Below are 16322 nucleotides of genomic sequence, written 5' to 3'. Positions count from 1 at the left end.
TGTTTACATTTGATACGTAAATTCCACATTTCTACATATGTACTCTGGCGATATTTGATCCTAGAAAAATCAGCGAAAGACCAAAAATGATAGTCCTAGTTAAATTTCACCGTCATACGAAACTGGTGCATTGGATATCTGTCAATGAAAGTCGCCATGATTACAGTAGCAGTACAGGGTATTGTTTTTCACGAGGGTTTCAAGGTATTGATTGAAAGGCAAAAATTATTGAAGCGAAAGTACGTTCTGCAATTACCATTTTAAAATAACCCTCTTCTCTCACCCAGCATGTTGCAATGCCTCATTTTCAAATGAGACATGACGTAATGTTCAATTATAAACTAAAATCGTCATTAGGAAATCTAGACTTCATGGTAAATAGTGTAAGAAAGTTGAAATGATCTGTTGGGCTGCACTTAGTCATTGTTCATGCATCCGTTTCCAATTTAACATTCAATATTACTGTTTGCAGGAAAGTCAAACACTATCACCATGGCAACATGAAGTGTGCTAATGTGACATGTATGGGTTAATTAACATCCAGGCATGTATCAGGAGCAGTATTTTTGAAATCTGCGTTGTGAAATGGGATTGTTTGATTTCATGGGCGTTTTCACCAATGCTAACACATCTGTTGTTGTTGTAGCAATCTGTTACTTGTAACGTCACGTAGCACATTCAAATTTGAAATTAATAACAGGCTTCTACACTGGTATTGTGCAAATTTTGCTGACCCAACCTAGTTTTTCATCGTAGTTCAAAGAATTATGTCATCAAAATAATAATGTGAAAATATAAAACCTCTCTTGATATACAGTGTTTTAACATGTCTATTCAATTAAATTAGTAGTAAACGCCAGCAGACAGTAATATATTTTGCTCAAAGTTTTGGTGAATTTTTTTGAAATTACATAAAGCTAAAATATTGTATCAGTGTGAAAAGCACATCAATATATCATTCTGACTGTATGAGAGCTCATGCAGTCGGTGTTGTAGCAATATACCAGTGCTGAAGTGCACTTCTCAACTGTAGGACTAAGAATATTTAGGAAAAAATGGCATTGGGACTTAAATAATCGAATTCATGGAGATAATTTTAACATGTACAGTAGATTGAACGTTTAAAATTGCTTACTTGCTAAATTATTGGATTTTAACTTGTGCTTGGTTAGGCCAAAAAAAAATAATAAATAGGTTTGTTTCTGGTCATTGATATGTGGCAAAAATGATGCGGTGATGCAATTTTTTTTCAAATTTTTATTTTTTATTTTTGGTGGAATTTGATACATTTTCCCCTTTTTTCCATAGGGGCAAATGAAAAACAGGAAAAAAAAGAGTTGACGCGCACACTTTGAAGTGATGCGCGCGCTGACCAGAAACAAATCAATTTTTTTTTGGCCTTATGTGGCGTTGTCACATTTTGTCATCAATGTGACTTCCAATGCCACAACCAAATACACATGCCATGCTATGTACGGTATTTCCCTCTTGTCAACAAATTATACTCAGTCCCAAGCACTGAATTTCCTTTCCAAGACAGCCACTCCAATTCTGATTCTGCTTTCTCTTTTTGGGTGCTGCAGAGAAAACAACAATAACAAAGCAATGACTGCCTTGATAGGCAGTGATACACTCAATTTGGATACAGTGCACTCCATATGCCTCTCATCTTATGGCCTGTGCTGTATGTTGAACATTGTACATGCTTTTGTTGTACAAATGTGTATGTACACCTGTACTGATTGGCTTATCATGCTTTTGTTGTATTAAACTGATTGGCTGAGCAAAGTTGTGTCACACATGTGCAGTACTGATTGGGTGAGCATGCTTACATGTATGTCATATTAACTGATGAGCATGCTTGTGTCTTATGTATACTGCTTGGCTGAACATGCTTTTGTTGTATTAAACTGATTGGTTGAACATGCTTTATCGTCTGTATTGTGGTGAACATCAGAATGGTTGACCAGCCAGCTCCTACACCCATACAGTACCTGGGAAAGTCAAAACTGTCCATACAGGTCAGATCAAAGATAATGCAGAAAATGTCTTGTAGGACAGTGAGTTTACATTTTAAGCCTTTCATTCCAGCATACATGTTATTCAGATTCTATTACACCACTGAACATGACAGGATTGTACTGAAGACAGTATTACACCTTTGCACAGAAGGAGGTGGGGTGGTTCATACAGGCATAAAATGGTTTGAACCATTGTTACCCTGGCAAACAAGGGTACAACCCTGATCACACCTAGGTATATTTCCACACACATTATATAAATACCTGCATACACACATCTACAGTGTAAGTGTCAGACAGAGGTCAGTTAAACAAAGCAACACTGCACGGATGATACCTGGTTGTGCTGTTTTGTCTGTTATTTTGCATGTCAACTGTGTATATACCGGTATTTACCTATTACTGAATTTCATTGCTCATACCATTGCCCAATATGGCAATGCTTGGTAATGTACAAAGAACAATAGATCAAACATACATTCTTTATGTTTTTCATGGTCGTTGATATTTAGATGATACATATTTAGCCAAATTATTTGTCAAATGCTTCAAAAAAGACAATATTATGACTTGTTGGATATGGTAGATTACATAGTCTGGAATTTTCTTACGCGGAAATACTATTTTTAAATTTCAAATAAAGTAAATCTTTCAGGCAGTTAGGCCTGAAAAGAAATGTAAACATTTGAGTCTTCAAAGATAAGTGTCAACTCATGGTTTTGTTTATTAGGATGCGAAATATTAATATTTGTGAGAAGTTTTTTCAAGACTTTTGCTATTTCAGTATATGGACAAAAGTGATGAAAATGGTACTGGCAAAAATTAGGAAAAATTGTACTTTGTTTTCATTACCATGAAGAAAAACATGAAAAAAAATCAAGTTTAAATCTCTAACTAGAAGTGTGAGAAGTAGAAAGCACAGTAAAATTTGTCTGAATTTCTGTCTGTGTCAGCCTGTGTACAGCATGCAGTATTTATTTTGTCACAATAAATACTCCTGTTGCAATTAGTGCTATCAATACAGTTATGGAAACAGAGAGAAAATGTATGATAGTACTATAAATAAATAATGCAGAATGATATAAATAGTTAACATGAAAGCAATACTATACATGTATGTATATTTCTATATGGGGCCAGTGCTGTGTTTCACGTCTTTTTGATAAAGTTGTTATAATACAACCCTCAAAATAAAACAAGGGAGTGATCTTTGATTGGATGCCGATTGAGACCTGATGATAACAGAGAAAGTTTATGAAATAGTTTTAATTCAAAATCAAATAGCTTCTCTGTTCGTAGGTTTGTTTGAAATGTCATGCTTTGAGGGAACAGCTTTGTGTAAATGTTGAAAATTTTATTGTTTTCTCTCAGGCCATGGATTCTGTTATCAACTGCCATGGCTTCTGATAACTTATGGCTGCAGAAGCAAGATTTTATTTTACAATGCATGATGCATTCATATTTGGGCATAGGCAAACAAAGGGGACAGTCTGAGGTGCTCAACTTGGGCATATTCAATACATAGCATCATGCCTGGTTTTGCAGCAGATAATTGATAATAATAATAATAATAATAAGATAATAATAATAATAATAATAATAATAATAATAATAATTTATTGTTAAAAGACCACTACACACCTTGTCTCAGTGGTTTGTACATTACAGAAAATTACAGGTAGAAATTATTCATGGTTATTTATTTGATCCTCAAAAGTAAATGCTACATGTGAAATATGCATGGGGATTTCATTAGGGTATGTACACACATAGACCTACTGCTACATGTACCTGTAGCTAACAAAGATATGAAAGTCATTACTCATGGGTGAAGATGCATTCATATTCCATGTATCGGGGTACAAATGATTATTTACATGATCAACGGGTATTCACGGATATGCAAATCATCAAGGTTGTGTCCTGCCACCCCTATTTCCCTATGTTGCGCCCCATCTTGTCAAGATTAACAATAGAATTGTACCAAAATTTTTTGATGTTGGGGTCATAAGCCAAGAAAATTGATATACGAAATATACATACATGTACATGTATACTGGTATGTTCATAAAAGATTTATTCAATTTTGCATTATCCCTTGCTCATGTGATGACTGTGTTGTACGACTCAGTTTCATCAATTTCAATTCATTATGCAGCTACCAGTGAAATCAATCTAGTGAAATCATTCATTGCATGACTTTACCTTTCCTCTGTCTTTTAATTAACCTAGATTACATTTCAATCACTAAGCTTGAGCCATTTTTTTGTGTACAAGGGGTATCCCAGTATATAGGGGTGTGTCTGACCAATTAATTTCTGAAACAATTGTCTTATTTTAATTATTTACGGCATGTTCTTGAGAACCATGGAGAGCTGAATTCATTAAAATATCATTACCTTTCAATGCTGATGAAACCATTGTTGAGTATTTCATGTTCCAGTTTATATCAGTGAAATACAATGAAGCAGCATTCCTAAGACGTGTTTACATCTAAATACTGTGTTGTAAAAATAAATGGAAATTCATAAACTTCTGACAAAGCACAGTATTTCTATTTGGAATCTTCTAGTCGCTTTCATTTTCAACTGCCTCAATGGATAATATATGCACCTGTTGAGGGTAGTCTAGTCTTATTTTGTAATACTCTATTATTAATTGTTATGTAATGAGAACAAATAGTGTAGCAGGGTAAGATGTTTGTCTTGGCTACTTGTACTGTCTATTAGCATTGCTCCCTGTCTGGCAAGACATTGTTAAGAGTAAGTTAACACATACCTGCCAAGGACAGCTCTTTGTTCAGTGTTTGTATGTGTTTATGTGTACAGTACAATGTATATCTTGAAACTGTTTGAAGCTGGCTCACATGTTCTTTGATACATGGTTGTAATGCCAGTGCTATCCATTCTCAGACAGCAAGAGTGCAGGTACTTGGGATGAAATACTGTACTTGATTGCCCAGATTGACCATTGTATGGTTTAATTAACTTGGATTCCTAAGATAGATCACTGTTTAAGGAAGCATTCATGCTCTCAAAAGAGAATCATTCTGAAATTTGTTTTCTTGAGCAATTGCATTACTGAGAGGAACCAGCATTTTATTTGCTCATTTTCACTTTCGTCCATGGCCCTAGAGGTGTTAACTTCACTTCAGGTCAAATTCTGGAGGACATAAAGGACCAATGAGGGAATAATTACATTCTAGGCCAATGTTAGAGAGATAAAAATAGTATACACTGACCTAAGATGTGCTGGTACTGTAATATTTTAACAGCTACCTACTATAGGCTACACAGTGCTGTACAAATTTCAACATTATTGCATTGGAAGAATGGTTGCGACCTAATTCTATAATATTTTAAGTAACAGGGTTGGGCGGCTAATTTTGAGAAATTCTAACCATAGGTCTGTTTATAATTACACAAGTTATTTTTAACAAAATTAAAGCATGTTGTGTAAAGTTAAAAGCAGTTCACAGCTTTTCCCCCTCCCCAATATTAAATTTTGCCCCTTCCTGCTTATACCGTAAGCTTTCCTCACCCCCACTTTACAACCAGCAAATTTAGCCGTAGCCCTTTCTCCCACTACAAAAACTGCCTACCCAATATGATAATATCAACCCATGAAAATACAGTGGAAAGAAAGTTGATGTGAAGGAACTTACTGTGTTTGTTTGTCAATGTTGACTGGTTAAGACCATAGGTCATTTGCATAACAAGAGCCAACCAAGTGCGGTCCTTTTTGAACCTACATGTTTGCCCTGGAGCCTTACACTCACATGAATAAACATGATGGTAGTTATAATTTTCACCTCATTACTCAGCATATAATTCATCCACCTTACTCTAGGTACATGTGTAGAATTCGCCTCGGGCACAGATATTATGACTCTCAAACGTTTGCAATAATCTTATGGTCTATCACTTGTTTTGGCTCATTTTGAAGCTTATGGAGTAAAATAAAATGTTCACAGGCATAGTTTTGTGAAAATCAGGAATTTTATTTTCCCCATAAAGATAACACAGGGATAAAATGGTAAACGGTGGATAATTTGTTTCTCTGGTACCGTGGTGACCCCCGGTGTTTATTCTTGATGTTGAAAGACAATGGTTTATACTTTCATTGAGGAAAGTTTGATCTAAAGTTCGAAATCTTTCAAGTTCAAGGCACAGACTACCTTAAAACAGTTGGGATGTACATGTATATGTAGTAAAAGTTGGGTGGTTAAAAAAATGAGTGAGAGATGAACAGACACCTCTGTCTCTTCATTGCTTTTTGTCTACATACATGGCTTGTTTGATAAGTGAAGACCCAGACACACAATCCCAGAGCTGTGAATTCACAGCAGTGTGATAATCCAGTGATAATCAGAGCAGTATGATAAATTATTAAGTGTGATAATCACCCAGTACCTTTCATGATTAGAATCCATATAAATCCTCCTTTGGGCAAAATCTTTCCTCGGTGTGGAAGCTGACATTTAAAATACTGCCATACAGGAAACTTGGCATTTCATCCTGTAAAATGCCATGCTGCGTTGATCTTCTCACGTAAAACTTACACTTGGGGCATGAAATTGAACACAAGTGAAAATGCTTTCTTGAGGAATACCTGATAAAGTAATAATTGTCAAACATTAGATTACACAAATAGAGTCTGTCTCCGATTTCTTCATTTCCCCGCCCCCGCCCAATCTTTCAATTTCTGTACTGGTAAATTTCAAATGTTAAAAGTCAGGTAATTTGAGAAATGTGCATGAAAGTATAGAGACTGTAGAAGGTAAAGTATATACACACCTATTTCTCTTGTCTTGCGTCATGTTTCAGTGAAGAAATTTGATTTTGGCTTCCTGAACTGTTCATCAGTGCAAACATAGCTGTCACTTCACTTCCATGTAAATGCAATGTTTGTGAGAAACTCCATCGTATTGATGAAACCATAGTCAGAATGCAGAATATTAACGTTGCGCAGTGTTTCTGTCGAGGGCTTTACATGTGTACAGTATATGTACCGCAAGAAATTTCACAGTAGTGTCCCTTTGTTTATTTTTAGTGCAAGAATATATGGAGATTACAGACGTTAATTGTACCCGGAGTTCAGAAAGTATTTTCATTTCTTCCAAAAATCATTGCAAAACCATTGTCTATTCATAAAATCCTGTGAAGTATGATATCCGTTCACACTACCGTCTAATGATTTGGAACACAAGTGTTACAAGTATGCTTCACATCAGATGTACCCGTACATGTACCAGCATGGTACCTTAATATGTAATGTGATGACATATAGTGAACCACTTGTCAAGCGGTGACTTGCTTCTGTAGAGACCAATCTGTTGCCACCACTCTGAATTTGGTTGTGTGGTGGTTTCCATAACATATAACCCTTTGACTGCTGTAATTTTTCCCACCAAAATTTTAATGTAATATTTTACCAATTTTTGTGAACTTTTCTGTAACTTTTTTCATAATTTTGGACCAAATGGATATCACATTTCATCAGCTACATTTTTTTATCAAAATTTTGGCAAAAATCAGAAAAAATTTACTGTGGTATATTTTATAAAGGTGACAAAAATAGACTTTGGCTCTCAAAGGGTTATGACAAAGATCACACACTGTGATGAGACTGGTGTGAAACATTCACTCTACCACCTGGTAACTTTTAAGTTAGAGAATGAAGACGATACCAGAACTGAAAGTGAAAAAAAAAACTAGAGCCTGAGTGCCACTGGCATGTTGATGGTAATAGATTTATTTTCTCATGTCTATTTTTACAATATTGATCTTTAGCCAAGGCTAGAGTGTCATGTCAAGTCATTCACCTTTGGAGAATCCATTTGGTCGGTCCCTTGTTGTGCAATTACGTCAAAATACCAAGATAAGACTAATGGAAAGACCTCTTTGTAATTGTGGCTGCTTCCCACTGCGCATGTTTTCATCGTGTAGAGATGGCACCTCAGACCCATTCCCTGCAGGTGTTGCAAGTATGGTGAATACTGCAGAATCCAAAATATGCTGAATGTACAATTATTGAAGTACCTTGATGCTTTGTTATCACGGGCCTTCCATAAAACCTGAAATGAAATACTGGACATTTAAGAGATAATTCCAAATTGTGAATTCCTCCTTCCCTGACCGGTATGTCGTAAAAGCTTGGAATGCTCCAGCTTAATTGGCCATGTAAAGTTACTATCATTATTCATATGAATTCAATGGTGTAAACATAGTGTAAAGGGACACAATGCTTCACTAATGTGTTTTATTTCTTTCTGTCTTTCTTTCTCAATTGATTGATTGATTAATTTAATGGGAGGAACACTGATCTTAAAACATCAATCTGAAATACAGAAAAAGGGCTTCACAAAGCTTAACGCGGCAGTATAACATTCTACAATGGAATTTTACAATTAAAATTTTCCAATTTTGAATTCCCAGTGAAGAAATGGACAGATGGTACCCCAACTGGCCCTCTGTGTTCTAAATTGAGAAATCTCTATGGGTGTAAACACTGTCAAATGAATGAAGGTGATTAATTGTTATTTTAATTTACAACCAGCATTTCTGAACCCTTGGATGTCCATATATGATGAATATTATTGAATGCTCATTTATAGATATAGTGTTTCAATTTAGAATAGCAAGGCCCAATTATATTTGACCAACACAAATTAAGTAACATTGGGGAGAAATTTTAAACTCTATTTTTGAATAGAATTTATAGAAGCCAATAGATCAATTACAAATTTACTGGTATACGCATGTAAGTTCATCCATGCTGCTTCCTCCTCAACCCCTAGGCCATAAGTCTCTATCTTGGTTCAGTCTCTATTAGCCCACCAGTTAACTTTTAATGCACAGTTGTAAATGTCAGTGCAGCAAAGGTAGACTTGATGCTGTATTTTATCATCTTGGAGATGTATTTTGTTTCTGGGGTAATGGATGGACTAATGGTAGACGTGAATAACTGTTGTATCAGGAGTCTCCCACATCCCCTTCCTGATAACAGGAAGGGCTGCCCTGCCTAGAACAATAGCTCTTCCATTTTAGGGATGGAGTGATGTAGACAATGAAGAGCAATGAACAAGATTCAAGATGAGCAATGGACAGAGTGCATTGGTGTCTTTGTTCACAAGTTCTGTTGCTGAGTAAATTCATTTGTCTGTGAATGAATGCCACATAGCAGTGTGCCCTCCAAGCCAATTCCGGTATGATGCGCCAGGATGCAAACAAATTGTTGTCATGGAAGCAAGAAAATGTTTTTGGTTCCCATGTTAACATACAGGATTGATGCAAAGAAATTTCGACAATTCCTCAAATTGACGGAAGTTTCCAGAAATTATTAGTTGCCAGTGGGCACACTGCCACACAGTATGAGACATTTCCCACAATGCACCATTATTTGTCCCCTCGAAGGTTGAATTACGCAAACAAGAATAAAAGTTCACCCTGTGGTAGGCAAACTTCACCCAGCACATATTGAGCTGTGCAAAGGATGGGCTTATGTTCAGCGTCTCAGAAGCTGTTACCCAATTGGGTGGTTGAATCTTACCCTTATCATTGAGTTATACATAGTAGACTCCCTAAGTTGCGTTGAATAGTGACAATCAGAATCAACCAATCAGATATAACTTTCCAAGCATGCTGCACATCTTCAGCAAAGGGTGATAGGAGTATGCAGAAGGCAACAGCCTAACTGGTGTATAACCTTCAAGAGATCCAAAATTATTTCATAGTCTGTAATTTGTTGACCTTAGATACTGCATATCGGTCAATCCAGTGTGTATTGACATTGTTGTGTGTGTACTGGTATGTGCGCTTAGGCTCTGAGGTAGCGGCAGTAGTTCTGTTCAATTCAGGGCCCTACAGTTGACAAATTTTAATGTAATTAACAAAATTTGTTCTAAAATAAGGTATTCTGGCACGCAGTGTGTTTAGATACTTTCTGAACAGAAAGCTTTCTGCTATAGAAGATTGATGAGATGGTTATCTTACTGTTTACAGTTTGCTGTACTCCTCCAGTTATCCTTTCTTCATATCCTTGTCAAAGCTTGGAATCTGTAAAATATTGCTTAATATCATATTACATTTGGTTCTTTCAATGCTGTATTTAACATTTTGTTTGTTGATGTCTGCATATGTTGGCCCCTTGATGCATTGCAAGTGGTTTCTGTCACAGGGAACATATGTTCATTAAATCCCTGTTATAGAGTATTTTACTAATGTGGAAGGACCTTATACTAAGTGTACCAAGGGTATACTTGGAGGGGGAGGGATGGACGATGGTACCGGCACATTCATATCTTCAGTCGAATGTTGCAAATCAATTTTTGCTTTCCTTCAGATGAGAAAGTACGGCTACAAGCTGTGCATGAATTGTAATTGAAGTACGGTGTATCAGGCACTGTATAGTCAATCAAGTTCTTGATAGCTTCTCTGAAAATCAATCAAACGTTCCTCATTGTAGGCAAACCACTTGCAACGCTGTCTGCGCCCTGCGTTGACTTCTTTGGCGCCAAGCACAGCTGTGGCTGAAATGTGGCTCTTGCTCTTTTTATTGGTGATGATAATGACAGAAGGTTTGGCTGGGAATGTATTGATAATGATAAGTGATTGTGGCTTCCTGCACATTTCCCATTTCCATAGACTAATACATCCTTTAATACGGTATGATAGTTCTCTGCTCCATGTATGGTATAATTTGTAATTGAACGTGAGTTCAAGAGTCATTTCCATGTTCTCAATCAAGATTAAATCAGAGATTCACACACCTGCACTTCCAGTTTACATGCCTTGGCAAGGAAAGTGCAGAGATTTTTCTTGGCCAGAAGTTGGACGAAACTGAAATAAAATGGATTCTCTTGTGTCTTCCAGTTCGACGCGTCTGACTGTTGAAACTTTTCTTTGACTCAAGAAGAATTTCTATATTTTGTGTACACTATGCGATGGACTCGAGGAAATTAAAGGAAATTTCATTGATTCAAAAGTGTGGAACCTGAAAAGTTGGAAGGCTCATAGAATGGATAACTGTCAGCTATAAAATTACCCATGGGATAAAAATGATAAACTCACTGACTTTGTTAGAAACACTGAAAGAGATTGCAAAGAAAGATTGGCCTCTGACTTTTCTTCAGGTTCACAGAAAGTGACACACTCTACCTTAAGGTAGTATGCACCTCGAAAGTGAAAGACTTAAACTTTTGCTCAAACTTTCCATGAGGAATCTTTCAGTCATTGTCTTTCAAATTCAGGAATAAAAATCGGGGGTCACCGTGCCAATTTTGGTACTAGAGAAATAAATTACCCAAGATTTACCGATATTTGAAATTCAAATAGCCGCCATCCCTGTGTTAACTCTATGGAGAAAAAGATGAATTTTCAAATTTCAAAAAACTAAGCTGATATAAATTTTTCTTACACCAAGAGCTTTAAAATGAACCCCAACAAGTGGTATATCAGAAATGAATTGTAAAAGTGAGAGAGTTCGAATACCTGTCTACCTTAAATCTCTTTGAGTCAATATTCTACATCATGCCAATGGCAGCAGAGATTGACAACAATCAGTTTTAGCAAACACAGAAGGAAATATCAACAAATCCCATACAGTTACTGCAAGTACATGTACATACACGACACAGTTGATGGCAAACAAAGATCAGTGCATGAAGCCACATGCATTTAGCATGTTCAATTCAAAATTAGAAAGGGTTGGGGTTTTTGTGCAAAAGTGATTGAGTGTGAGCAATGTAATGCTTACTTTATAAAGAAGATATGAGAATTTTTGTAACGGTATTTTTAGGTTACCTGTAATGGTGTCATGGATTTTCTCTCCTTCAGCTCCCATAGGGATATGACATCCAACCTTTTGCTCAGGTCCTCTTTCTGAATATGATGTCCTATCCTATCACAGATTCTGAATCAGAAAGAACAAAATTTGGGTGTTTAGGTTTTCAGCTTCTCATAGTGTCAGAAGAGCATTCACAAATTACCGGTATGTCTCTGTTAAAATACTTTTCAAGACATTTTGAAAACGTTTGGAAATTATAATTTACCATGAATTTATAGTTCCCCTTTGATTTCCAACATCAACTGTCCAGTCTGTATGGTTATACCACAGTGGCATGTGGTTTGATATGCGGTGAAAGTTGATGTAAGCTTCAGAAAGAATGGAAGTTCAGATACAAAATGGCCATGATAAATACATATCACAGATTTCAGAGTTGGAATTCCCTCACAAAAAAGGCACAATTTATTCAAAAACCAGCATGGGTGGCGTTCACTATTCATACCTGCTATCCTCTTTGCATCAAAGTTGATATTCTTAGCATTTTGGGGTATGATTTCTGAGGGGACCCACACTATCCACGAGAAACAACCCGTTCTAACAACAGCTTTAAAAAACTCTGTTTCTGAACTTCTCTCTTTCTAATACATACAGCAGCTTTCACTGTCAAACCACAAGCAACTGAGTAGTATATATGGTGAGATTGTTCGCTCATAGTGTAATTACTGTAAACCAGTATTTTCTACATGCACAACAAAAGTTAAACCTACCGGTAGTATTGCATTACGTTTTCAATATACCGTATGTTCAGTCTGGTAATCCAACCAATTTCACAGGCAAATTCTTATATCGTGTCAGTAAATTCTTTGGCATATAATATGGTGTGTACAAATTTTATTACCTGATGAAAAAGCACATAATTTTGAGTGACAAGAATATATTGTGAACAAAGACAGCTAATTATAGGTGTGCTTGAATACTGATAACAATATAAACAGAACACAAGAGGATAGCGAAGAGCCACTTTAAAGAAAGGTATATTCTCGTTCTAGGGTACATTATGCTTATAGTGATGGATGATATAATTCCACATTATCATGCAATCAGTACAAAGTACCAGATTTCATATTGCTGATCACAAATCATAACTGTGCCATCATGTTCATGATATTGTAAAACAGCTCACCTCTGACCCCAGAAATAAATGCTGGCACCGATTTTACTGAAACACTTCTTTGAAAATACAAAATTGATGAGTCAGTCCTCCTGCCCATATGGTATAGATGGTACATTATCACTGGTGTTGCCATATTGAAAACAAATTGCTACTTTACAAATTGATGCAATCCACATAAATAGCCAACATATTTTGCATATTTCCATCTGTCCACAGTACATCCATATATGTCATTTATGGTTAATTATTAACACAGGCTCAAGAGGTTTGCAAAATATGCAAATTTACTGCAAGTTCAATTTAAACATCTGATGATAGTCTGTCTGGATTGTTTCATTAACATGGTATTATCAAACAAAACATACTGTATAGCCAAGTGATATTTCCATACACTCAAACACTAATACTTACCGGTATTACATACTGGAAGTTTAAATTTATGTTATAGTGCAAACTTTAACTTAACAAGGAGGAATAAAAGTGCTAAATGCATTTTGCATGCATTAAAATACATGTACAGGTATTGTTCATACTGTACAGGTATACTGAAGTGATATGTTGTGTAATATGCGTATCTTTTATGCATCAATTTCATAATGTATAGAAATCTAAACATTCCGATACTTGGCTATTCCACTTTTAATACAATTAGAATATTTTGTGATTTATCCTTTCCTATTTCTCTTTATATTGGCAATCCACATACCAGTAAATTGACCCTCCAAGTAGTTTCAAAGAAATTAAACAGAAATTCTCCCTCTGAGCCCATTTGACCTATCAGTGTAATTATCATTCCTGTGCCATCTGTAAAGAGATCCAAGGTGTACTAATTGACATGGAGAATGTGTCAGTAATAGCATTTAAAGGGCCCTTCAACAGACAGCAAAGTAATGAAAGAGTGAGATAACATCTACTGACCTAGATACGATGCCACGATGTGCTCTTTTTTTCTAGGTGAGCTATGTCAATGTTATAATTTAACCTGACCATGTGAACATGTAATGTAATATATAGGTTAAAGGTCATAACCTTTGCTTGTTGCTGTAATCCTCAAAAGGATTTGCTGCGTCATTATTTCAAGATCAAGATTAAATCTTTACTTGACATTCCAATGAGGATTTCATCAACTGTGATTACAGAGAATGGTGTGAATACTAGATAGCTACCTCCCTGACAACTTAACGTGTTTGAGAGTCATTGCCATACTTACTGCCATACTGTGTTCACTTTTAATAATATTTAAAGATGACTGTTTGAAAAAAACATTGATCTGATATGTAAGAAAAAATATGGTTCAGGACAGAAAAAAGATGTAGGTACCCATTCTGCATAATCCCAATGCCTATAAAGTTATGATGCCGGTATTTCTTCACACAGAGATTTCCCATGAATCTGATATAATTTCATCTTTAACTAGAAATGATTGTAACAACTTTTGATGTTCGACGTGTATCACAAAACAAATTATCTAAGTTAGCAGAACCCTGTTGTCCCCAATCATTATTGTAAATTAAATTGCTTTATGCACAAGTGCCACATTTTCATAGTGTTTCCAGCTCCATGTGTATGGATGGGCATTTGTATGGTTCATTAAACTTTCTGATGATGAATTATACAGATTGCATCAAGTGAGAGATGTGCATATTAGGAGGAATATGCATACACTGTGAAGTACTTTATCAAAAAATGAGACATCAAAGATGATGGATACTTTAAATTGCCTCTCCATACATTTCACATCTTTGTCTCGTTTCAGTGATTTTCTTTTTGTACATTGGTCTACATGCACTTGTGCTTCTCTCGTTGGTCAGAATTTTTATTTTCATTGCACAAATTCCTGTTTGCATGACTGGAATATTAGATATAATGGTTGGTATGTTTCTCATTTCATCTTTCAGGGATTCTGTGTGGGGAGTTTTGACCGGTGTCTGTGAGAACCCAGGCATTGTACGGCATGATGTCAGAGAGATTGAGACTTGGATCTTGCGGCTTCTCAGCGCTCCTGTTCCTGTCCCCGGCAAGACGAGGATCGAGCTGGAAATTCTGCCCACTCATATGCATTCCCCGCTAACCCTAGCACTGCCAGACCATACTCGGTTCAGTATGGCTGATTTTCCATTGCATCTACCACTGGAGTTACTTGGTGTAGAAACCTGTCTACAAGTATTGACCTGCATTCTTCAAGAGCACAAGGTGAGCTGTGATAGGTTTAGGGATTCATTACATTGCTAATGATTGGTTGATTCAAATACTTTCAGGTTCAAAACCAGGGTTCATATTAAAAAAAAAGCGACACAAGCAGTTGTTGTACCGGTACATACTGAGGCATATGCCTGGTAGACTTGAACGGTGCACATCTGATGGTGCATCCATTACATGTATGATAATGTCATATGTTTATTATGCAGACATATTGATATACGGTATACATGCCTACACACAGCCATATACCTGGTAGCTATGCCGTACATGCTGGTACTATTATATATTTAAAGCTCCTACGTATTTGTACAGGTGCACACACACTTGTATGCTATCACAAATACTAATGCATAGTGCAATAAAGATGACCTTCCCAAAAAAGTACACATTGCTTTTCAAAGAAAATGTCTTTTTTGAATTTGTAATCTACACTGTGCTATGTGATTGCATACTATTGAATTCGTTTCTTTGCTTCGATAAAGTTTGTATGTGCGATGTGGGATAGTGCGCATGGGTGCATGAGTGCTTCACGAACTCTACAACGTTTGGAGCGGTCTCAGTCAGAAAAATGCAACAACTTTAATAGCCGGCTATTGAACCACTCTTTTTTTGGGAGAGGAGATTTAGCCGAGCGGTTCTCTCTGTGGCCTCTCCGCTAGGCGACTGATGCCGTATGTTGTGGGTTCGAACCCGATTGAAAACTAGCCGTATATTCAAGATACTGCTAGGGCACAGGTCTAATTAAGGTTCCCTAGATGGCGACCCAGTCATTATGCATGCTATCAATCCACTCTCTACCATGACAGATGAAATCATTAACTGTAGTGCCACTGTATATTAATCATTGAACAGATGATTAAACCATCCAGAAACTTAAAGAAGTGTCAGACACATTGATCCAACCATCACCAAGATTTTGATCAAATGTGACTTCTACACAGGGTAATTTGCAAACAGCACTTGTACATTTTGATATTTCAAATGTAATAAATGATTGATGGAGCTGATAACTGTCATAAAATGATCAGAACAGATTACTTCTGAACTTTTCCCTGTAAATGAATAATGAGTCTACTTTCAAATTTTCAAGTCATGAATATTTTTGTGTCTGTTTGGAAGTATGCTGATATCAAAGACAT

General features: G+C 36.2%; 1 protein-coding gene across 3 annotated transcripts in view; it reads left to right on the top strand.

Moving 5' to 3' along the window:
* LOC139140353 (MAP kinase-activating death domain protein-like) overlaps positions 1-16322 on the top strand; it is an 85324-nt gene that overhangs the window by 18263 nt on the left and 50739 nt on the right. For all 3 annotated transcript variants that reach the window (XM_070709569.1, XM_070709560.1, XM_070709551.1), the window contains exon 3: positions 14880-15174. In XM_070709569.1, the coding sequence (XP_070565670.1) occupies positions 14880-15174 (295 nt within the window). The remainder of the gene's footprint in view (positions 1-14879; positions 15175-16322) is intronic.

Source organism: Ptychodera flava, chromosome 1 (genome assembly GCF_041260155.1).
Source record: "Ptychodera flava strain L36383 chromosome 1, AS_Pfla_20210202, whole genome shotgun sequence".
Lineage (NCBI taxonomy): Eukaryota > Metazoa > Hemichordata > Enteropneusta > Ptychoderidae > Ptychodera > Ptychodera flava.
This window is presented reverse-complemented; position numbering and strand designations above follow the sequence as displayed.